Below are 23,753 nucleotides of genomic sequence, written 5' to 3' on the forward strand. Positions count from 1 at the left end.
GGGACCCATTGACTGACGTTGACCGACCTTAGGGGCCTGTTGTAGTCTTAAAGTGCCCCAAACTGAAATTCGTCTCATGTTGTTGTGAAATTGGTTTAAATATGAGGATGTCTTGAAGGTTTAAGTCCTAAAAGTAGTAGTGGTTATGTTAATTCATGCTAAATATGTCAAAAATTTTACAGCTGTAGAGACCGCCTGATGACTAGAATTGAGAATTTTACTTAAAATTTTTGGATTGATGGTGATAGTGTGTACCTAGTTACTTCTTTCTATGATCATACATGAGTTGCCTTGTATGTTTTTCATATATATGTGATTGTATATTTAAGTTATATATTGAAACAGATGCCGAGACCAACAGTGGGAACCCGACAGAGCAAGAGAGGGAGGGCCTCTGAGCCCGAGGTAGGAGAGGGGAGTGGACCGGTAGTTACGGCTGTACCCGAATACCCGTCTGTAGTCTTTATGGATTTCACACAAAGGAAGAGATTTGTGGCTTTGCAGAACCGTAAGATGAGACCCACCCGCTGTATAGACACGACCCTTCTTACTGACTTAGGGATTGAGACCGACGTTAGGCATATTTTCGAGACCTTGGGGATGACTGGGTTGTATCACCTCTGTAAGCACTCTTATGCCTTTTTTACTCTTGAGTTCATAAGCTCGTTTAAATACGAGGCGGTGGAACAAACTGTGGAGTTCCGCCTCATGAACACCAGCTTTATCTTGACCATGGACCTGTTTGCTTCTCACCTTGGCCTTGCTAAACCCGCCAAGGGAGCTCTTCGGGACATACCTGCGGAGTGTGGGGTTTGTAGTCTCATGCCTTGTATCACCGGGAAACCAGTTCCTACTTCAAGTAACATGTTGATTAATGATGTTCAACATGTCACTTTGAAGATCTTCCTTCGTGCTTTGACATGTCTTCTTTACGAGAGAAAGGATGTGAGTAAGTTGAACTCACATGAGTTGATATTGTTGATGGCGTATCTTAACCCCGAGCGGTCGCAGAGAGTGACCTTTAGTGCCCCTGCCATGGTGTGTGCCAGTCTAGCTTTGATGGCCTCGTCTGACACTAGATTCCTGAGTTTTGGTGCCATTGCCACACGTTTAGCAGAGAGGTTGACATCCTTTGAGGCCTATTCGGCCTATACTCCCTTGACCACCACAATGCCTACCTTAGACCGGGCTTACTTCCTCGACCAGAAATGGTTGAGAACCTTGGGGGATGGTAGTTTGGCATGGAGGGTGTGGGGTATGAGTTGGATGCGGATACCAGCCCCGGAGCATCTCCCAGTGACAGAGCCTTTACCCGTGGCAGTGGTGTCTGCCGACTCTGACGAGGATGAGGAGAAGGAGGGGCGTCCTATGAAGTAGACGTACCTCATTGACCCGGACATTCTTCAGGTCATGCCAGAACCAAGGAAAACGGAGAATGTGGGAGCAGAGGAGGACGAACCTAGAGTGGGGAGAGGGCCACGTCGAGTATGGGAGAGGATGGCTGAGACTCAGCCACAGCAGCCAGTACCACCACAGTACCCGTTCCCTGGATACCCTTCTTTTGATACCCCGGAGATGCGTAAGAGCTACCTTGCCGAGAGAGTGTCTTCTACCTTGACACTTCGGAACCTGTATGAGATGACGTATGTTCAGGGTATTGGGACCACGGGACCTCATCCGGTTTGGTGGAGGGGAGTCGGGGACAGCAGCGGGGTTTTCCACTCTTATGGGGTGGACATGTCTACATGGGGAGAGCCTCAGTCGTACCCCTACAGTGGTTTGACCCCTTGGTACGTGAGAGCAGATGCTGGAGCCGGTGGTGATGCGGGTCTTGGTGCGTCGGGAGCAGGCACTTCGGGTGGCGGTGGTGATGAGGATGTAGTAATGGATGAGCAGCAGCAGGAGTGATGATACTCCATTTCCTTCTTTTATGTTTGTAGTTTATGATTGATATTGCTTTGTTTTGGTTGATACTTTTTCGAACTCGGTTTGTATCGGTGGCCATAAGGCCATACTTGCGTACTTCTGGACTTGTTTTATAGGATTTGTGGGTCAGGTTAGCATCCTGACTCGTATTTATGTGATTATATATCTTGTGTTTGGAGTTCTCGGTAATTTTTGACTTGTGGCAACTCAATCGAGTGCCCCTCACTCGATCGAGTAGCTGCAGGTGTGTCATCTGGAGGGGTATTCTGATCTCGGGCTACTCGATCGAGTAGCTAATGGACTCGATCGAGTAGAGCCAACTCGATCGAGTGTCTGACCAACTCGATCGAGTGTCACTGTTACAGGCACATTTCAAGGTTTAAATTGTTTGAATCTTCATATTCTCGGATGTTTTTATATTGATCATGGTTGCTGGTGTTTAGTAACATGTTTTAGCTTCACCGTTGGTCATGCATTGGCTTGTGGTTGAGTTATGAGTAAAGTTTTATGCAATATAGGTGCGTCGGAACGATAGGACATGTTGTTGCAGGAACTTAGTGTGCAAGTGATGTTGTTTAAGTTCGTATTTGTATATATATATATATATATATATATATATATATATATATATATATATATATATATATATATATATATATATATATATATATATATATCTTGTGAGTCGTGGTTAAGTAATGTCAGGAAATTGTTGTTTCTGCCATGAGTTGAGTATGGGTTTTGATCATTTTCCTCAGTTTTAAGGGTTATTTGTGTCACTTAGTAAAGGTATGCGGTCAAATTCGATGAATCGAATATTATGTATATAATGTTCTCACTTGTTTAGTATGGTCGTATAATATAATTATTGGGTTGCTGCTAGTTTGTCACAATGTATATATCCATATGTAGCACGTAATTTCAGTGGTTTACATTTGTATGAGTTGTAATCACGTAATGTCCGTTAGTAAGTAGTGTGCATGTGAATCAATGTTGTTTTGGTGGTTAATGAGTAATGTCAAAGTAGTACTGTTTCTGTCGGTCTGAGGGACAGGGAAGTTGTTTGATGGTGAACTTCGGGGACAAAGTTCCTTTTAAGAGGGGAAGAATAATGTCGCAAAATAAAAATGATGTAATTATAACAATGTTACGGTATTTTGTGGTATTTTAAAGTATGTGAATAATTGCTTCAATAGTTTCATATGTGTGTTTTATAGTGTCATATGTATGTTTTGGTAGCTCCATAGTGGTTGTAGTACATTTGAGTAACGATTTATAACAATTGTCGAATGGTATAGCAGGTTGTATACTTTATTTCGGTAATATTCACTATGATGACTTGAGACTTTAATGATTTTAGCGGAATTGTGTTGTAAGGTTAGGGTAATTGAGTATAGTGAAACAGGTGTCGTGGTGAACTTGTGACAAATCAGTTGGGTTGTGTATTTTGTTAAGTGGTAGTTATTGATCGGTGATGAATGAAAGTATACTCTCGCAATCGTGTTGGTACATGTCTGAGTAATTCGATGTAGTAGTATAAGTGATAGTCGAGTTGATCGTATTGGTGTATGATATGTGTTCAGTAGCTCAAAAGGAAGTTAGTAGTTGTTGAGGTTTGAGTGTGTGACGTGTGTTAGGTGGTTGACGATGATGATGTTTGATAGACATACGTAGTGGGATAATATTTCTAAACAGTTTTGTTTACCTGTGTCGGGTAAACGGTGCTGTTGACTTTAGTTCTTTGTCGTGCGGTTCGGGAGAGGAAGAACCGAACTTTGGGGACGAAGTTCTTTTTAAGGGGAAAAGACTCTAATACCCGTCCTTTTAGGGACCCGTTGACTGACGTTGACCGATCTTAGGGGCCTGTTGTAGTCTTTGGGAAATCGTACAGGAGAAGTCTTATCTCATGATAAGCTTTGAATTAGTGGTACTCGATCTAGTCGAGGCTACTCGATCGAGTAGCTTGAGTACTCGATGGAGTAGGGGTCACTCGATCGATTAAGTTAGTTACTCGATCGAGTAGCGTCTTTCCAGCGGGGATTTATAATCGTGTTTTGGTAGAATCGCAAATCATTTCCGCCTCCTTCCTCCAAACATAGATATCGCCTTTTCTCTTTCCCTTCACCATAACCTCTTCCATTGGAGCCTTTGAAGATGCTTGTGCCTTGGGGATAGGTTGCTTGAGTCGGGTAGCAGTCTTGACGCCGGTATGCTATGCGTAGGTATGTCATCATCGTCATCATTGTCGTTGTTGTTTCTTGTAGGGTTGTAGTGATACTAATAGGTGTTTGTACTGTTTATATAGGTGTATTGCTTGCTTGGTTGATGTCATGTGATTGAACGAGGAATCGCTGCGGTTGGCTAAAGGTAGGTTCGCCTACTCAGTAATGTTGGTTGTCTAGTGTGTCTTTTGATGTGAGTTGGTTAATGTTGTGTCGGTGTGATTAATAGATTGTGATAATCGGTGGGTGTTGTGTTGTCTCGGTTGACGTGTTTGTAATTGTTGTATAACTGTCTGTGTTATTCGGGGCGCGTCCCTGGCTGAGTGGAGTCACTTGCGGGAGTGGCTTCACGCCCTTGATTCGCTCTCTGTGGAACCCGCCACAGGAGGGGATGTGCACATTAATGGTCATGGGTTTATCGCTCGGTATGATGAGCGGGGATTTGGTTGATACGGCTGCGGTCCCCCACTGGCAGGGCTGGTCCAGTGAACAGTAAGTGACGGTGATTGGTTGGTGTAATTGTGGTTTGTGTGTGTGCTTGGTTGTGTCTGTAGTATGTTGGCTGTTGATGTTGTGTCTTTCCTCAGTTACTGACCTTGTGTGGTTTGTCTCCTTGTTGTTTCTGTTGTGTCTGCCGTGATCCCTTATGGTGAGCAGTCAGTCTTAGCAGGTGATGTCTTGGATGGTAGCTGGAGTCTTGGCGGGATGAGTCCTTCACGAGTCACGACAAGAGTAGTTCACATAGTGGTGTTGAGTTGTATCTTTTATATCAGTAGTTATGGTTAATCTTGTAAAAAAAACTATAATTGTTCATTTATCGACTTTTGATGATTACTATCCTCGGGCAACCGAGATGGTAACGCCCGTATATGCTAGGGAAGGTCTTGTTAAGACTCCTTGGTTTATGGGGGTGTTACAGTTCCAAATGAGAAGGTATTAAATACTAATATTCCTTAACAAAATTTGGTATATACAGGTGCTCGAAGTCAGAGTGACGAGTGACGACTACATGACATGCTACTCTCTTCGATTTCAAACCCGCCATACTGGACGAAGGTCAACTTATTCTATGCAAAGTAAAACACTACTGTCTCAATTATTTACATTTTGCGTATCTTGCATATCGAAATATTATTTATGTTTTGTCATCATTTGACTCTTACTATTGCAGCACAAACTTCTTTCGAGTAAAGAACCCAAAGATTCAAACATTATAACTCATACTTCATGTGAGTTCGAAAATATCCTTTGGGGGGAAAACTTATATACAATCAGTGAAATCAAATGTTTTCAAAAGGTAATGTTTTTATTTCGAACAAATGCTATTTACTTTTACCGATCATAACACACTATTGCATATTTCTATTTCAATATGCATGTTGATTGAGGTGTAGGCAGGCAAATTGTTACTCTTGCAATTATTATGATATGGACACAACTGGTAAGTGGTTTTACGATAGTTGTAAGCATTGTGAAATTGTTAGAAACGATGTTGGTCTATGGGTCTGCAAGAAAGATACGTGCAATGGAATATAACCGGTTCTCTAAATTATTAGAAACGATGTTGGTTTATGGATCTGCAAGAAAGACGAGTGCAATGGAGTATAACCGGTTATGAAACAAGCATTTCAAGGTAGTCATATCTAAAATTTGATTTTGCAAGCTTTCATGTGTGTCAGCATACATATTACCATAAAATTTTAACTATAATTGTTCTTAACAGTTAACACACAGTTGGAGGATGGAAAAAATGATGATGTGACACAAAAGTTTGAGATTTTTATTAAGAAACGATTTGTTTTTAAAGTGGAAAATCATCAGAAGCTTAACTTGGATTAGAAATAGTGGGTTAGATAAAATACAATTACGGAGTATTAACTATTGTTAGGTAAAGAGTAGTTAGGAGTTTGTTAGGAGTCAAAGTTAAGGGCTCTAGCTAACTCTTCTTATTTCTCTATATACCCTCATAAGTCATATCTCATTGTAACAACTTAAGTTTTCTGAAATATACTACTACAAGATTTATTGTTCATCTTCTTCCTTCTCTATTATTCATCACCTCTTATAAACATATCACGCACCATCAATGGTGATTTGAGGTTTCATAGAAATCGAGTCATATACCGTACTTATATGAGTGAGGATAATGATCTTATCAAACACGCTTGACATCCAAGTGCTTATGAATCATAATTTTTATAAAATATAAGACTTATTTTTAACAACACAAGTATTTTTTTTTTTTATGAAAACGAAATAAAAGAGTTGTGTAAGATGGTTTCTTATTGTTACAAACTGTGATACGATCTCCTACTGTGAGCCAATTCCTTTGTAAGAAACCCACTTTTTTACGCATAAGGATCATCACACGATATATGAGAAAATGAGTAATTAGGTGACCGGACACATTAATAAAGAACATGATTCAAATTTATCATCGTAAAATCAACATAAAACCTAAATGGATACAACATTATAGATAAATGAGATATGTTACGAATAAAGTTCTCACCGTAAAGGCGTAAAGTGAATAGTAACATCATCATAAAAATAATAGTAGAAGTGTTTAATTATAGGGTTTTTTTATAACTACTACTTTTGTACTACACTGTTTTAACAACTACTACCGAAATAATTTTCGTTTAAAAACTACTACTAATAAGTTTGATTTTTTTTTTTTTCAAACTTACTGGTAGTAGTTTTTAAACCGAAATTATTTTGATAATAGTTCTTAAAACAGTGTAGTAATAAGATAGTAATTATCAAAAAAAAAACCTTTAATTATAAGTATAAAATATTAAAATTATCAAGGTGGACCTGTGAATCTTCACGGATTTAAACCTAGTAGGGAATAAGAGGAGAATGCAAGTTTTTTCTTAGCCGTAATCAAGACTGGTATGTTAATGGTATCGTGTAATATGACTTTATTTTATTGATAAAATAGTACCCCTTTGTCTAAAAAAAAAAGAAACAAAAAAGGAGAATGCCAAAGGGAAACAATTGGTGAGATATTTTTAAGGTTATAAAAGAAGCATCAAATCAACGAAAAAGGGGAGACATCAGAAACTATCACAAATTCATAATCTCCACTAATTACTATCAACATAATACAAGTGGCCATCCAAAGATCATTCTTATCAATACTTAGCACCATAAAAGTTGTATCGGTTCTCAATATCTGCCGACCCGTTGGCTCGTACTTGTACCCGGGTTTCACATAGTGAATTTGCGGGATACCAACTCTTCCCGCGGTTTTTTCCACACCGCATTTTTCGCGTCACCAATTTATTGTGTCGTTATTTCTTTACATCACCTTTTACTTTGCTTTTATCGTTATTTTCGCTTATTTTTCGTCCATCTTTTACCATAATCACATATAAACTAACCCCCGTTTCGAGTCTAAATAGAGTAGATCGCTTTGACCCACCATAAAACGATTTAATAGGTTTGGTCAATTTTTGGCTAAAACAGTTTGACGCTCACCCAGAGGCGGAGCCAGGAATTACTTTCACCTCGGGCTAAATTTTAAAATTAAACACGCGTTACATTATCTTACCCGAGGCAGCCGAGTGACCGAGTTAGGATCTAGAGGCGCCAAACAATTCCAGCAAGGTTAATCGGTAATGTCATATGATAAACTACAAAAAATTCGAAAATTTAGCTAAATTTCCAAAATCTCCAATGTAGTAGGGACGAGCGCTCATGCTAGATGTTACATATTAGTAAGATTTAACTCGACGGATTCTTATGTGTCCGTCTTATTTATAACTATGATAAAGTGTATCACAAGTTCTCATTTAATTTAAGACGGACATATCCGTCTTAAGATTAAAACGAGTCAAATATCATCTGTAAGACAAAAAGAAAGAACCTAGAGACTAGCAAAATAATTGTCTAATTTAGTCAAGTGAGTTAGTATTTGACCCGTTTCATTCTAAGACGGATATAATCGTATCACAATTTGTGCAACGTTATATGTAATGTGAATGATGATATTCGAAGATCTTTATTACCAATTTACCATTGTACAATTGAACTAGATGGTTCTAGACTTCTAGCAGTAGTAAAGCAGAGTAATGAGAAAGGATACACTTTTATTTATGGTGAAAAAATCTTATAGTAGTTCTATAATTTACAAAAGGATTTTTTTGTATGGTAATCACAGTTTATGTAAAACAACACTATAGAGGAGAAAAATGAGAGTGAAATCTAGAATTTGAGGACATTGGATAACAAGGGCCTAGGTTGATTAGTGCGCTGTTTCTCCCACTATTAGCATGTAAAATGTATTTACAAGTAATCAAACCTATAATCTCTAGGTTGTAAGTTGAGCCAAAAACCAACTGAGCTACATCTGGAATATGATAATTGGCTGCACTAAATTTTACTTAGCATTTTGCCCGGGGTTATAGCCCAATAGCTGCCTCCGCCCTGCGCTCACCACGAGGAGTAGTGATCATTTTCAAGTAAAAAAAATGAACTAAAGGCTTTAATATCTTCAACCTGGCAATGCTAAATACAAGTCTGAAAGGGTATGACTTCAAACATAGAAATTTCAACCTAGTCTTTTATTAGGATATGGAACATTTGATAAGACGAGTTTAGTACGGTATATAAGAGTTGATTTGGATACCTATTTGGAAAATAAACGGAGATTTAGAAGAGTAATTGCCTGAATTCTCATTTTAGCATATCTTATTCTTATATATATATATATATATATATATATATATATATATATATATATATATATATATATATATATATAGATATATAACTGGTTGAAACGTTGTGGATGCGCCACGTGTCAACCCAGCCTTAAATATACGTATTAATTACAGCTGGAATTAAATACAAACATAATAAATGCTGTATAAATCTCAGCAAAGTATTAATTATGGTTTAATAAATTTTATTATAAAATTATATTAAATAATTACGGTGATTTGATTCTAAATTTACGAAAAAGTTATTTTGATTAAAATTAAAAAATGTAAAATAATTACGTTCATTGTGAAAAATGCTTTCAATTGACTATAATTTTCATTATATTTATTGAAATATTTATTTTGATATGTAGAGATGATTAAAGTGAGTGTCTCACAATGTTTTACATTTACGTAAAAAAACAGTTTGAGAAAGTTATAAAACTTAGACTATTAAATCCATTAAGAAAAATATATTTGGAAGAGTCATTGTATATATTAAAAACACAACTTTAAAAAAACTACTAGGAGATAAGTTTTTATAGTATGAGAATGAAAAAAATTATATTGGACAAACTGAATACATATGAGATTTTTATAGGTTTCAATAGTGTGATAACGAGTATGTGTACGGGTGTGTATGTACATAGTGATCGCGAGTGCATTTGAATAATCAAAACAAAAGTAATAATTATTAAGTAATATAATATTATAAATGACATGAAAAAGTAGAAAAAACGTTACATTTTTTTTAATATCTTTAATTAAATATGTATAAGTCAAATATAAAATATTGATTATAACTAACCAAATACTCTGTATTACTTTTAATTAAATATTTTATATGTTATCTTTTAAATACTTTGAAATTAAACATCAAAAAATAATATTTGAGAAAGTTCAACCTATTATATTTACAGGTAATAAACTCTTAAGCATCATTATATATAATTGTTTAAAAAAACAAAAGGTGTAAATTTCTCATAGATATGTTTGACACATATCACATGCAAGACACAATCAAAACATTTGAATAAATTGAGTTTGAACTCTATATTTTTGATAGATAAATATCACATGTTATACATAAAAAATTAAAAATTACATAAAACTATGTTCACATCAATTTGAATAAATACTAATTGATTTGAGACATAAAGTATCGTGAAATGATATACTTTGAGAACTTATTGTTGATTGTTGTATTATTCGAATAAATTTTATTTTGATTAATATGATATTTCATCAGTCACAAATTTATTTATAAAACATTGATCATGCATAATTAATTATCACTTATTAGTTTTAATTAAAACTTTTATATATTTTATTTTAAAACATTGAAGTTAAACTTAAAAATATTAAATTTGAGAAAAAATTATTTATAAGAGAAAATATTGAAGGTCATATATGAATTATATAATTTTTCTTCAATTATAATCATAAAATATTAAAACAGGCCGCGCGAAGCGCGGATACTACCTAGTTAATGGTATTTTGGAATAATTAAGTGAAGTTGTGAAAATTTGGATTTTGAGAGTGGTGTTGAATTAGCATTTGAGATGATGCATAATGGAAGTCTAAATTTGTGTTGGACTATTGTAAACGGGTCAACAATTCTAAGTAATTTAAGAGCCCAATAATGGCAAACATATCCCATGGGCAACAGCAATTCTTCTGCAGGACTGTCTTATAACATAAGACGGACCCAATAAGAAAAATTAGTCCAATATACTGTTTTTAGAGAATACTCCGTAGAAAAGAAGAAAAGAAAACATACACAAACGGTTAATTTTTAGTACTCCGTACTCCGTAGTTTTGCCGCCCAATACCCGTGCACGACGTGAGAGAAAGGAGAGGGCACAATTGCGTACTTCGTAATTCGTAATTCGTAATTAGGTAGCAATTACTCCGTATAATTCTCCACCTAGAATCACAAAGTTTTTTAGTTTAAAAGGCATGTAAGTTTGGTAATTCCCTGATAAGGGAGTTCTTCTATTAACAATATATATAGTGCAAAGTACAATAATAGGATCCTAAATACAAGGCAAGAGAATCTCTAACTATGTTAACAAATAACAATAAGATACATCTAGAAGATATATACAATCAAACATAATATTTACTAATACACCCCCGTAGTCGGAGAGGGAGAAAGACGAACGCTGAGACTGGAGCGAAACCGTGTAAAGAGATGCTTGGGAAGACCTTTGGTGAAAATGTCGGCGTATTGATACTCAGCTGGAACGTGAAAGACGCAGACTTTCCCAAGGCGTACTTGATCGCGAACAAAATGAATATCAATCTCTATATGTTTTGTGCGCTGATGCTGAACATGATTGCCGGATAGATACACAGCAGAAACATTATCGCAATAGACTAAGCTTGCCGACATGATGGAAACCCGAAGTTCCAATAGTAAATTACGTAACCAGCTAGTTTCGGCAACCGCATTTGCAACACCCCTATATTATGCTTCCGCGCTAGATTTAGAGATGGTAGCTTGACGCTTGGAAGACCAAGAGATCAAGTTATCGCCGAGGAACACACAATAGCCGGAAGTAGAACGTCGTGAATCAGGACACACACCCCAATCAGCGTCGGAATAGGCGGTCAGAGAATGCGTGGCTGACTTAGTGAGGGTGAGACCGTAGTCAAGAGTACCCTTAATATAGCGCAAAATTCGTTTTAAGAATTGAAAATGAGGCTCACGGGAGGCATGCATAAATAAACAAACCTGTTGTACCACATATGTGATATCGGGCCGAGTGATAGTGAGATATTGAAGAGCACCGGCCAAACTTCGTTACAAGGTCGGGTCAGCGAACAATGGGCCGGCAGTGGAGCTGAGCTTGGACCCGGTTTCAACAGGTGTAGTGACGGGATTACAGGAGGTCTTGGAAGCACGTCCAAGAATGTCACGAGCATATTGTGTCTGAGATCAAACCATACCCGATTTGTTACGAGTTACCTGTATCCCAAGGAAATGATGTAGCTTACCAAGGTCAGACATAGCAAATTCCTTTGATAAATCATTGATAATGTTTCGCAGTAAGGAAGTGCTAGAGGCTGTAAGAACAATGTCATCCACATATAAGAGCATATAAGCGGTGTCATGACCATGGGTGTAGATAAACAGAGATGGATCACAAATACTGCTACAAAATCCTTTTGACAAAATAAAGGTTGCAAACCGTTGATACCAAGCCCTTGGGGCTTGCTTGAGGCCATAGAGAGATTTTCGAAGTGAAACCCGCATCCCCTGCTGCCTGGGGGCCCATGCCCGGCTGGCCCAGCCCGTGGACGCCACCACCCTGCCCGTACCCTACTTACCCGGGGTTGACAAACCCTTGGCAGCCGTGGCCTATGCCACCCCCATCTGGTTCACCCTTCTCTCGGACCAGCAGCACTCGGCCACAACAACAGCAGCCTGGCAGCTATAGTCAGGCCCATGTCACCTCTTAGGACCAACCACAGCTCACGGACCTCGGCTAAGCTTTTAATGTGATGACAATACAACCCTATGGTCCGTTCTATATGGATACAGGAGCTTCGTCGCATCTCAGCGCGGACGCAGGTATTTTCCGTTCCCCTCTTAATTATAGCACGATTAAAAATATTTTTGTCGGGAATGGCGACAGTATACCAGTTCACGGTTCTGGACATACCCATATCGACACCCACACCCGCTCCCTCCGACTAAAAAACGTCCTATATACTCCCCATATCATTAAAAATCTCATCAACGTTCGACAATTTACTAAAGATAATAACGTGTCCGTCGAATTTGATCCTTGTGGTTTTTCTGTGAAGGATTTAGCGAATGGAAATCTGATTCTAAGGAGCAATAGTGGTGGTGATCTCTATCCCGTGTCAACCGTGTCTTCCACTACCAAGTAACCTGTGTCGAGTCCTACTCTCCTCGCCATGTCATCCGAAGTCTGGCATTCCCGATTAGGTCACCCGAGTGCCAACATTTTTAATTTTCTTAAGTCGTCTTCCATTATTGATTGTAATAGCAAGCACAATAACCTTTGTCATTCATGTCAAATTAGTAAGCATAAAAGGCTACCTTTCACTGATTCTACATCTCATACGCTTCCCCCTTTCGACATCATTCACAGCGACTTATGGACTTCACCGATCACGAGTAAAAATGGGTATAAATATTACCTTATTTTAATTGATAATTTTACACAATACGTTTGGATATACCCATTAAAATTCAAGTCCGAAACTTTCACCAAATTTGTAAATTTCCGTAATTATATCACAACGCAATTTCACCGTTCCATTAAAGCCTTTCAGTGTGATTTAGGATGAGAATTCGATAACAATGAGTTTAAAAATTTTGCCCACAAAAATGGCTTTGTGTTTCGTTTCTCCTGTCCACAAACCTCCCCACAAAATGGTAAGGCCGAGAGAATGATCCGTCGAATTAACGAAATTGTCCTTGCCTTACTCCCTCATGCCTCTATGCCGCTTGAGCTTTGGGTCGATGCCCTACACACTGCGGTTCACCTCCACAACATTCTTCCCACAAAACTCCTCCAATTTCGCTCCCCCACTTCCGCTCTTTTCCTCAAAACCCCTCATATTCTCATCTTTGAGTCTTTGGGTGTGCTTGCTATCCCAATTTGTCCTCCAAACGTCCCCATAAACTCGCACCACGGTCCATTCGATGTGTCTTCTTAGGCTACCCACAAGAATTCGGTGGCTACAAATGTTTTGACCCCGCCTGTGGTAAACTTATCATCTCACGCCACATCACATTCGATGAATCAGTTTTCCCGTTCGCTAAGGCCAACCCAGCGCCACAGTCCAACGCACCCATCCTCCAAAACACGTCCTCTACCCTCTCCCCTGCCCTCATCGATGCCTTCCTATCCAACCCCTCCCCTGAACCCGCAGCTCCCCCACCACCTCCCCTGACTCACCTCCCTTTCCACCACCCCATAACTCACCCAACTCCCCTCGTTCTCCCTCATCTCGAACCCCCTCCCACTCGCATTCCCCTCCTACAACTCCTGCCACTCCTACTACACCTACCCCGACCCCACCTAACACCTCTTCCCCTGCCCAGCCACCACCCAACACCATTTCCCCTGCCATAAATTCACCAGCTACCACCCCTCATTACATACACGACCCTTCCCCATCCTCTTTTCGTGATCACCGTATGACCACTCGTGCCATGAACGGGATTTTCAAACCCCGTGTCATGGCTACCACATCCTCACCCGTCCTCTCCCCAATACCCAAAAGCCCTCGCCTAGCCCTCCAAGACCCGAACTGGGCTGCCGCGATGAACGACGAATATCGTGCTTTAATTTCTAATAATACTTGGGAACTGGTACTTCGGCCCACTGACGCCTCTGTTATCCGTTGTATGTGTTTATATCGTCATAAATTTAAATCTGACGGATCTTTACAGCGCTACAAGGCTCGCCTTGTAGTAAATGGTAAATGTCAACAGGTAGGTGTTGATTGTGACGAGACATTCAGCCCGGTAGTGAAGCCTACCACCATTCGTACGGTCCTCAGTCTTGCTATCACCCGTTCATGGCCCATCCATCAACTGGATGTCAAGAACGCTTTTTTCTACGGGGACCTCGTTGAAACCGTTTATATGCATCAACCGTCGGGTTTCGTCGACCAAACGGCTCCGCATCATGTTTGTCGACTTCGAAAATCTCTCTATGGCCTCAAGCAAGCCCCAAAGGCTTGGTATCAATGGTTTGTAACCTTTATTTTATCAAAAGGATTTTGTAGCAGTATTTGTGATCCATCTCTGTTTATCTACACCCATGGTCATGACACCGCTTATATGCTCTTATATGTGGATGACATTGTTCTTACAGCCTCTAGCACTTCCTTACTGCGAAACATTATCAATGATTTATCAAAGGAAATTGCTATGTCTGACCTTTGTAAGTGTTTTGGCAGGATTTTTATTGATCTAGAGCGTCCTGCCAGGGATTTATATGTAGGGTGATCTAACTCGAATAACTTGCCTGATTGGTATAATTAAATGCAAAACAAACTAATAAATAATGACACAAGGATTTATAGGTGGAAAAACCCTGGGAATAAGGGAAAAAACCACGGGCACCAAGCCAGGAGTGATTGTTACTATGATTCTGGATAGCCTGACAGAGTATTGTTATATCGTGTGTGACAAAGTAATATATTGCTTAAGAATACAAAGAATATGAGTAAAAGTGATGGTCTTTCAGATAATCCTTCTTGTCTTCTCTTCCTTTCTATTTATAGGTGGTTGCTTCCAATTGTCTTTGTGCTTAGTTTAGGTTTTCCCCCGTAAATAGGGAGTGTGCCCTATTTACCCGGAGATGGTTGCTTCTTTCTTAGCCGTTGCTTTGACTGCTCCCTATATCTTTGCTTTCTGGAATTGGTCTTCCTTTTTTGTAGGGAACATATATAAAACTGCCTGTTTGTTGCCTGCAGTAGCCTGGTGCTTTTCCTTTTCAGGCTGCTGGTTATCTTTCGCCTGTCTTCTATCAACTCCTGCTTGGTGCCTATCTGTGTTGAAGTAATGCCTGATTTTAGATATCTTTTGCCTGGAAGTTGTCCTTGTCACTGTTACCTGGCTATACCTGATCAGGCAGGATAATTTAGGGCCCAACAATTGCCCCTTATCTGCTTATTCCTTTATTGAGTCTGGCCAGGAATGAGGAGATAAAAATTTGGGCCAGGCAAGTGATTTGTGCAGGGACTTTCTATCGGATTCAGAATTTGTGTCTGATTCAACTTCTTGTAACGGTTACTTACCATAAATAGGGTAGGTTCACAAAACCCTAGGAGAGTCATGATTGATCTTAACCACTTGCTTTCCTAGCCGTTATTGTTTTGCGGCTATAAATATCCTGCTTATTCCGTGTATGTCTTCACATTCCAATCTCTAATTTTCTTCTTTCTCTTTCTAAAAATTCTCTCTTTGTAAAAAATTCATTTCCCAAAAAATAATATATGGCTGGTGGCGGAGAAAGACAAAGACTTCAAAAGCTCTGCCGAGGTTGAAAAAGTTCTGTTGAAGTTGAAATGGTTTCTGCCGAGGTTGAGGGGTCCCCGATGTCATCCCTGAGGATGATGTGGTGGAGGTTGTTCCTCCTCCAGAGATTCTGTCTATGTCTTATAAGGGGGTTGAGTATTCTCCTAATAAGGCTTTGGCAGTCTCTTTCCATGAGGCTAATCAACTGAAACCTGCTTTTGAGCATTATATAAAGGGCAGGGGTCTCATTCCTCATGGGGCTGAAGTTTGGATTCCTGAGAATGGTCCTATCAGGGCTAATTGGAGTAGCCCGGGTTGGTTCTGTATTTTTGAGTGGGCTTTCAGGGGTGGTGGTCAACTTCCCCTTTCTCCTTTTATGGCTGAGGTGATTAGGGCTATTAGGGTTCCTCCGTTTCAACTCATGCCAATGGTTTGGAAGATTGTCCATTCTATTGAGCATTTATGCTCTAAGCATAAGTTGGTTATTACCCTGGATGATTTTAAGAATGTCTATCACCTGAAGAGTCATTCTACTGGGAGGTTTAATTTTCGAGTCAGGTCAAAGATGGCTCACCTGATCACCAATTTTGATTCAGGGGATGATAAAGGCTGGGCTCAAACTTATATGTTTATCAAGGCTGACTCAATTGCCCCTGACCTGGACTATCTTAATTACCCAGCTGTTGAAGGAGGTAATCTTTCTTTCCTGCATTATTTTTTGGTTTGGTAATAATATTTTTTGGAGAGTTTACTTACTTTGCCCGTGCTTTCTTTTAGTAAATGACTGGGTGAATGATCCTGATGCTGAGGGGTCGGCTGACCGGATAGCAGCGTTTATGGCGTTGCCTGAAGAGGAGAGGGCTTGGCCTGCCTGTCTGGGGCAAGCTGCTATGCCTCGTTTTAAGAAGGCTAAGTTGAGCACTTATAAGCCTGTGAAGAGCACTAAGGTTCCAGGGGCATCTTCGTCAGGGAGTAAGTTCTTTTGCTTGTTTTGTCATTCTGTTTCCTGTATTGGATTCATGCTTATATTGCTGATTTAGAAACTCGTCGTGCAGCTACCAGGGCTTCTGCCAGAATTGCTAGTTTTGGTCTGTCTTTGGTGAAGGCAGGGGTTTCTCAAATTACAGGGGAGAAGTCAAAGAGTAGTGAGGCAACGGGGAGTGATAGTGCTGTTCAAATTCAGGAATCTGTGCAGGGGGCTCAGTTGGTGTCGCCTGAAAAGATTGTGGATGAAAGTGATCGTCCTGAGAAGAGGAAGAGAGTGGATGAGTCTTTGGGAGGAGTTCATGAGGTCAGGGGAGTCAGGGCTCGTATGGATGAGGTCCAGTTTGCTAAGGATCAAATTCAGGCTCAGGCTTTTGTGGTTGATGATCCTTATTTCAAGTACCAGGCAGAGGAAGCTTCTGCTCGTGCTTTGGCTGCTATGTATCGTTCCAGGGATTATGCTGCCAACCTGGTTACCATGCTTCAGGAGGTATATATTTTTTGTCTTTGTTTGTTGTGGGTTTTTGTGTGTGTTTTTTTTTTGTGGCTTAGATGGGCATTTTCTTTTGTTTTAGAATGTTAATGATGTGCTGAGGAGTGCCTGTCAACTGGAATCAGTCCATGGTCTAAAAAATGCCTTGGATTGGGAGGTACAAATCTTGAAGAAAGATGCTGACAAGTTTAAAGCTGATTTGGAGGTGTCCAAGGCTGAGAATCATTCGTTGAAGGAGGATAATGAGGCAGGGAAGGCTCGGTTGCTGGTGGAGTCTGCTAAGCTGAAATCTGCTCAGGATGCCTTGAAAGCTCTTCAGGCTAAGTTTGATATTGCCCAGGAAGAATTGAAGGCTGAAAAACAGGCTATGCAGGAGCAGTTAAAGGTAAATGAGGAGTTGGCTGTAGAGAGGGATGAGGTTCAGGCCAGGTATAAAGATGCTGCATTGTATTTCTTTGGCAAGGGTCGTGTGGATGCTATGAAAGAGCCTGCTGAAGTCAGGCCTTTTTGGAATCCTGATCAGGAATTGGCTGATCTCAATATCACTTATCCTGAGCTTTGTAAGTTGCATGCTGACGAGGAGGTGGACTCTCCTCCATCCAAAGGGAAAAACAGTGATGGTGAAGGAGATGAAGAAGAGGAGGCTGCTGACGAGGGGATTGGTTCTGCTACTGTGTCCAAGGTGGGCTAGTTTGATTTTTTCTGTTTGTGGGATTTTGTGTTGTTTTGGCCTATTCAGGGGGGGATGTTCCCTGAACAAATAATTTAGGATTTGTTTTGGTTTTTGTTGGCTTTGCCTGGATAAACGGTGTGTTCTTCCTGCCTGGGAGGGGTGTATTCCTGGGTAGGTTTTAATATATATATCCTTTCCTTGATTTTCTTGCTGTTTTTGACTGGGATTTGTACCTGTATATTCATGTGATATTTTTTGTTAGAGTAATGCCTGTCAGGAGGGCTTATGGCCCTCATTCCTGTGTTTATAGGAAATGGTGGCTTTATCTGCCTGTCAGGAGGGCTTATAAGAATGAGGGTGGTTGCCGGTCAGGAGGGCTTATGGCCCTCAGCCTGTCAGGAGGGCTTTTTTGACAAGTACTATGGTCTATTCCACCTTTGTACTTGTCTTTTTATGTACTGAGCTCAGTTTATTTTTCGGGTTAGGCGGCGGTGCCAAATTAGAGCATTTTTAGAAATGTTTGTTCGGGTTAGGTGGAGTGGCCCTCAATCCTGAACATTTGTTTAAGCCTAAAGTGTAACATATAATAAGTGAAAAGAAGGCGTAAAACAAGTTTTCAGGATTTGAAATAAAGTTTTGGGTAAAATTAAAAATAACATGTAAGCAACTTAGCACATAGCAGGTATGAAATAGTTTTAAGTGGTAACTTAGCACATAGCAGGTATGGAATTTAGCACATGTATATAGGGTGGATGATTTTACCTGCTTCTCAGATATGAAATAGTTTTAAGTGGGAAATGTTCCAAGATCTGGGGATCATTTCTCCTTCCAAAGTTTGTAGCCTGTAAGCTCCTTGTCCCACTATTGAATCAATTAAGTATGGGCCTTCCCATGTAGGGGCTAGTTTGCCTGCGTTCTTTTCTCTGGTGTTGGGGAAAACTTTCCTTAGTACCAGGTCTCCTTCTTTGAATACTCGATGTTGACATTCTTGTTGTAACTTCTCTACCGCCTGTTGGTAGGCGGCTATCCCGACTTTGGCCGCATCTCTCGGTTCTTCTCCGTTAAGAGTAGGTTATCTTGTAATAGGGGCCTGTTCTCTTCTATTGTGTTCAGTCGCTGGTAGTTGGCACATGAATTTCTGCTTTATTATCGCTTGTGACCATAGACCAGGGAATATGGTGTTTGGCCTTTGGCTTTTTGGGTGTGGTCTGTCGCCCATAGGACTAGGGGGAGCTCTTCTGCCCATCTTCCTTTTCTTCTTTTCAGCTTTTTCTTCAGGCAACTGATTACTACTTTGTTGCTTGATTCTGCTTGGCCGTTGGCTTTAGGGTAGCCTGGTGTAGATGTGACTAGATTGATATTCCATTGTGCACAGAAATTAGCTGTTCTTTTTCCCACAAATTGTGTTCCATTATCACAGACTATTTCTGAAGGTATTCCATATCTGCATATGATGTTCCTTTTGATAAATGATATGACATCTTTTTCTTTGACTTGCCTGTAAGAGTCTGCCTCTATCCATTTGGAAAAGTAGTCGATCATTGCTAGCATGAAGACTTTCTCATCCAGGCGCCCGAGGTAGCTTCCCTACTATGTCCATGCCCCATTTCATAAATGGCCAGGGGGCCGAGATGGAATGTAGTAGTTCTGATGGTTGATGGATATAAGGGGAATGGATTTGACAGGCTTCACATTTTGAGCTGTATGCTATGCAGTCAGCTCTCAGGGTTGGCCAGAAGTAGCCTGTCCTGAGAATTTTGCTTGCCAGGCTCCTTCCACCTTTATGATTTCCGCAGTATCCATTATGTATGTCTTCTATGACCTGGCTGGCTTCATTTGGTTCCAGGCAACGTAAGTAAGGTCCAGCCTGAGACTTTTTAAACAAGGTGTTATTTATAATGGTATAAGTGGATGCTTTGATTTTCAGGGCCCTTGCTTCGTTTTTATTTGTAGGGAGTATCCCAGTAGGAACCAATCATAGTAAGGCTTAGTCCAGAATTTGTATCTTCCTGGATAGGGCAAATTTGTTCAGCCTTTCTATGGTTGGTTCCAAAGTGGGGACGATGGGTATTTTGTCAAACACAAATTAGGGCTGAAATTTGATCCCAGTGGCTAGGGCATCCGCCCGGTATTTAGGTCCCTTGGTATTTGGTCAATGTCAAAGGTTCTAATTTTTGCAAAGGTTTTTGACATATTCCAAATAGAGTATCATCTTTGAATCTTTTGCAAAGATATACTCCTTTAACTTGATTGGAAATTAAAAGAGAGTCGGTTTTTACCTTGAGGTTTGCTACACCGAGTTCTATACATACCTTTAATCCAAAGAATCGGGGCTTCATATTCACCTCATTATTCGTGGCTTTGAACTCAAAACTAATAGCTGTGCAATCAGGTCTCCCTGTGGTGATTTTAGGACTAATCCTAGGCCAGTGCCTTTCATATTTGTTGCCCCATCTACATGGAGAGTCCATTCCTGGTCTGTTTTTTGGGTGTCAAGAAGATTGACCTCTTTTATGAGGTCTGGTTCTAGGGTAGGACTGAATTCAGCCACGAAGTCTGCTAATGCCTGAGATTTAATTGTCGTCCTGGGTTCAAAGGTTATATCATAGGTGCTGATTTGTACTGACCATTTTGCCATTCTGCCTGATAACTCAGGCTTTCTCAGGACAGATTTGATAGGCAAGTTGGTTCTTACAACGATTGGGTGGCTTTCAAAATAAGGTCGAAGTTTAGTGCAGGACATTACTAAAGCAAGTACATATTTTTCAAGTAGGCCATACCTGGTTTCTGCATCTAGGAGACTTTTACTTACATAGTAGACTGGATGTTGTTGGCCATCAATTTCTTTGGTCAGGACTCCACTTATCATTGCTTTTTACGTGACGAGATAGGTAGACCGTCGGGGTTCTCCTTTGTCCGGTTTGGCAAATAGCGGAGGTGTAGTCGGGTATGTTTTGAGATCCTGGAAGGTGACTCGTGTTCGGCAACCATTTGAATGTTTTGTTCTTCCCGAGTAGGTCATAGAATGCCTTGCATCTTACGATGATCCGGAAATGAATCTATTCAGTGGTCGCAACTCGTCTGTCGGTTTTGAATATCTTTGACTGACTTGGGGGATTCCAGTTCTAGTATGGCTCTTATTTGTTCTGGGCTAGCTTCTATTCCTCTTTTGGTCACCATGTACCCCAGGAATTTTCCTGAGGATACCCCGAAATGGCATTTGGATGGGTTGAGTTTCATATTGAAATCTTCTAGGATTTTAAAGGCTGTTTCCAAGTCCTTGACATGATCTTCAGCTTTCTTTGATTTAACTACCATGTCATTAATATAGACTTCCATGGTGTCCCCTATTTGGTCTTTAAACATTGTATTGACTAGGCGTTGGTATGTTGCCCCTGCATTTTTCAGGCCAAAGGGCATTGCTGTGTAGCAGTATATGCCCCTTTCCGTGATAAATGCAGTATGTTCCTGATCAGATGGGTGCATCTTGATTTGGTTGAATCCACTTGAGGCATCCATGAATGTCAGGAGTTCGTGTCCTGCTGTAGCATCCACCATTGCGTCTACGTGTGGGGGTGGAAATGGGTCTTTTGGACAGGCTTTATTGAGGTCTGTGTAATCTACACAAACTCTCCACTTGCCATTCTTCTTTTGAACCACCACTACGTTGGCTAGCCAGCTAGGGTACATGACTTCTCTTATCATCCCCATGTCCAATAGTTTGTCTACTTCTTCATTAATGATAGCATGTCTTTCAAATGGCAAACTTTCTTCTTTTCTTCTGACAGGCTTATAAGACTCATCAACATTTAGTTTATGTGTAATAATATTGGCATCTATTCTGGTCATATCAAAATGTGACCAGGCAAAACATGAAGATTTACCTCTAAGAAAATTTACTAATTACGGCCTGATATGATCGGGGACATCGATCCTACCAAGATGCGTGCCTGTCGGGTACTCGGGTCTAAAATTACTTGATCGATTTCCATTTTGGTTTCGCCACATGAGTTGTCCCGACAGGGTACTTTAATTGCTAGGCGAGGACTTACCTGTCTTGGAAGGCTTCATGACTCAAGATAACATTCCTGGGCAGATTTTTGTTCACCTTTAATGGTTGCTACTCCCCATTCTGTTGGTATTTTGATGCATTGGTGATAGGTGGAGGGTATGGCTCTTACGTTGTGGATCCATGGTCTTCCCAATATGGCATTATAGGATGACAGGCAGTCCAGGACTCCAAATCTTTCATATGAAGATACTCCTTCCACATATGTGGGCAGGTGTATTTCTCCCAGTGTGTTTCTTGTTTCTCCACTGAATCCTACTAGGACATTAGACTTCTTTATGATTTGGCTTTCATCAATCTTCATTGCTTTAAGGACATCAAGCATGATCAGGTTTACTGAACTGCCTCCATCTACCAGGATTCTCATGACACGTGCAGTCCCTATTTGCATGGTGATTACCAGGCTGTCATGGTGGAGGTCTGGAATGCCCTGCATATCAGTGTCGTCAAAAGTAATTTGAGGTAAATTGATAGATTTAAAAGGAGATTTCATTTTTGACTCCCTGGCAATTTTCTTAGCAGCTGAACTGGTCAGGCCACAAATTTCTGATCCTCCATTGATGAATTTGACTTTATAAATGGGTGGTGCAGGGGGTAGGTCACGCTGTTGCCTTTCTGTGTTTCTTCTTGTTCCGTCATCTTCCCTGTTCTTTGTTTGCATCAAGTCTTTCAGGTATCCTTTCTTTAGCAGGTAAGCCACTTGTCTCCGTAATCCCAGGCATTCTTCTGTTGTGTGACCTATGTCCATGTGAAATTCACACCACCTGGTGGTGTCCTTTCTTGAGTTGGGGTTGTCTGACTTCTTTGGCCACTTGACAATGTCTCCCATATGGTCAAGCCTTTTGATTAATCCTGCAATGTCAACAGAGAAGTTATATTCCTGGACAGGAGGATAAGTATAGGAGTTACCTCGTTGTTCATGTGTATAGTTGACTTCTGATCTGTCAGGTCTTGTGTAGGGAGATGGCCTTGAACTGCTTCCTTTGTTGTTAAAGCTTTTCCTGTTGGTTTTGTCATATCCTGAGTTGTTGTCGTATTATTCTGCCTTGTAGCCTTTGTCTTCCTCCACTGATATAGCCTATGGCTAATGCTTGGACATCTTCAAAGGTATGACAGGGCTTCATGGTCATTTCATCGTAGAAGTCACTGTCCGGGGGGTAGCCCTTGCCTGAAAGCTTCAACGGCTGTTCCAACATCACATCTGGGATTGAGACTTTTCTTTGTTGAATCTTGTCATGTATGATCTGATGGATTCTCCAGGCTTCGTTTAACCCCGTACAGTCACTGGATCTCTTTTCTAGTTCCTGCTTACTGCAAACCGATGATTGAAAGAATTGACCAGGTCAAGAAAAGGACTTGATGCTTCCATTTGGCGGGTTTATGTACCATTGCAAGGCAGTCCATTCGAGTTGTTCCAAATCCCTTACACATGCATACTTGACGTAGTTCATCGGGAATTGATGCTTTGCCAAAGATCCTTTGCTTGTAATAGGCAACATGGTTTTGTGGATCAGTGGTTCCATCATAGATTCTCATTGAGGGAATCACAAATTTCTTTAGCAGTCTATCTTTGCTATTTCATCCACGAAGGGTGAATCAAAGATAGCTTTCAGTATTTGCTTCTTCAATTGGGGTAGGAACTCCTGGGATCTTTTCAAATCTCTCGTGAAG

General features: G+C 40.3%; 1 protein-coding gene across 1 annotated transcript; it reads left to right on the forward strand.

Annotated features, from left to right (window-relative positions):
- The first annotated feature begins 14,075 nt into the window (after positions 1 to 14,075).
- On the forward strand, positions 14,076 to 18,210 carry LOC141631992 (uncharacterized). The gene is made up of 5 exons (XM_074444590.1): positions 14,076 to 14,207; positions 14,289 to 14,385; positions 14,716 to 14,784; positions 16,841 to 17,337; positions 17,423 to 18,210. Exons 1-5 carry the CDS (start codon positions 14,076 to 14,078, stop codon positions 18,029 to 18,031), a joined length of 1,404 nt encoding a protein of 467 aa, XP_074300691.1. The 3' UTR covers positions 18,032 to 18,210.
- Positions 18,211 to 23,753: the final 5,543 nt, after the last annotated feature.

This window comes from Silene latifolia, chromosome Y (genome assembly GCF_048544455.1).
Source record: "Silene latifolia isolate original U9 population chromosome Y, ASM4854445v1, whole genome shotgun sequence".
NCBI classification, from domain to species: Eukaryota; Viridiplantae; Streptophyta; class Magnoliopsida; order Caryophyllales; family Caryophyllaceae; genus Silene; species Silene latifolia.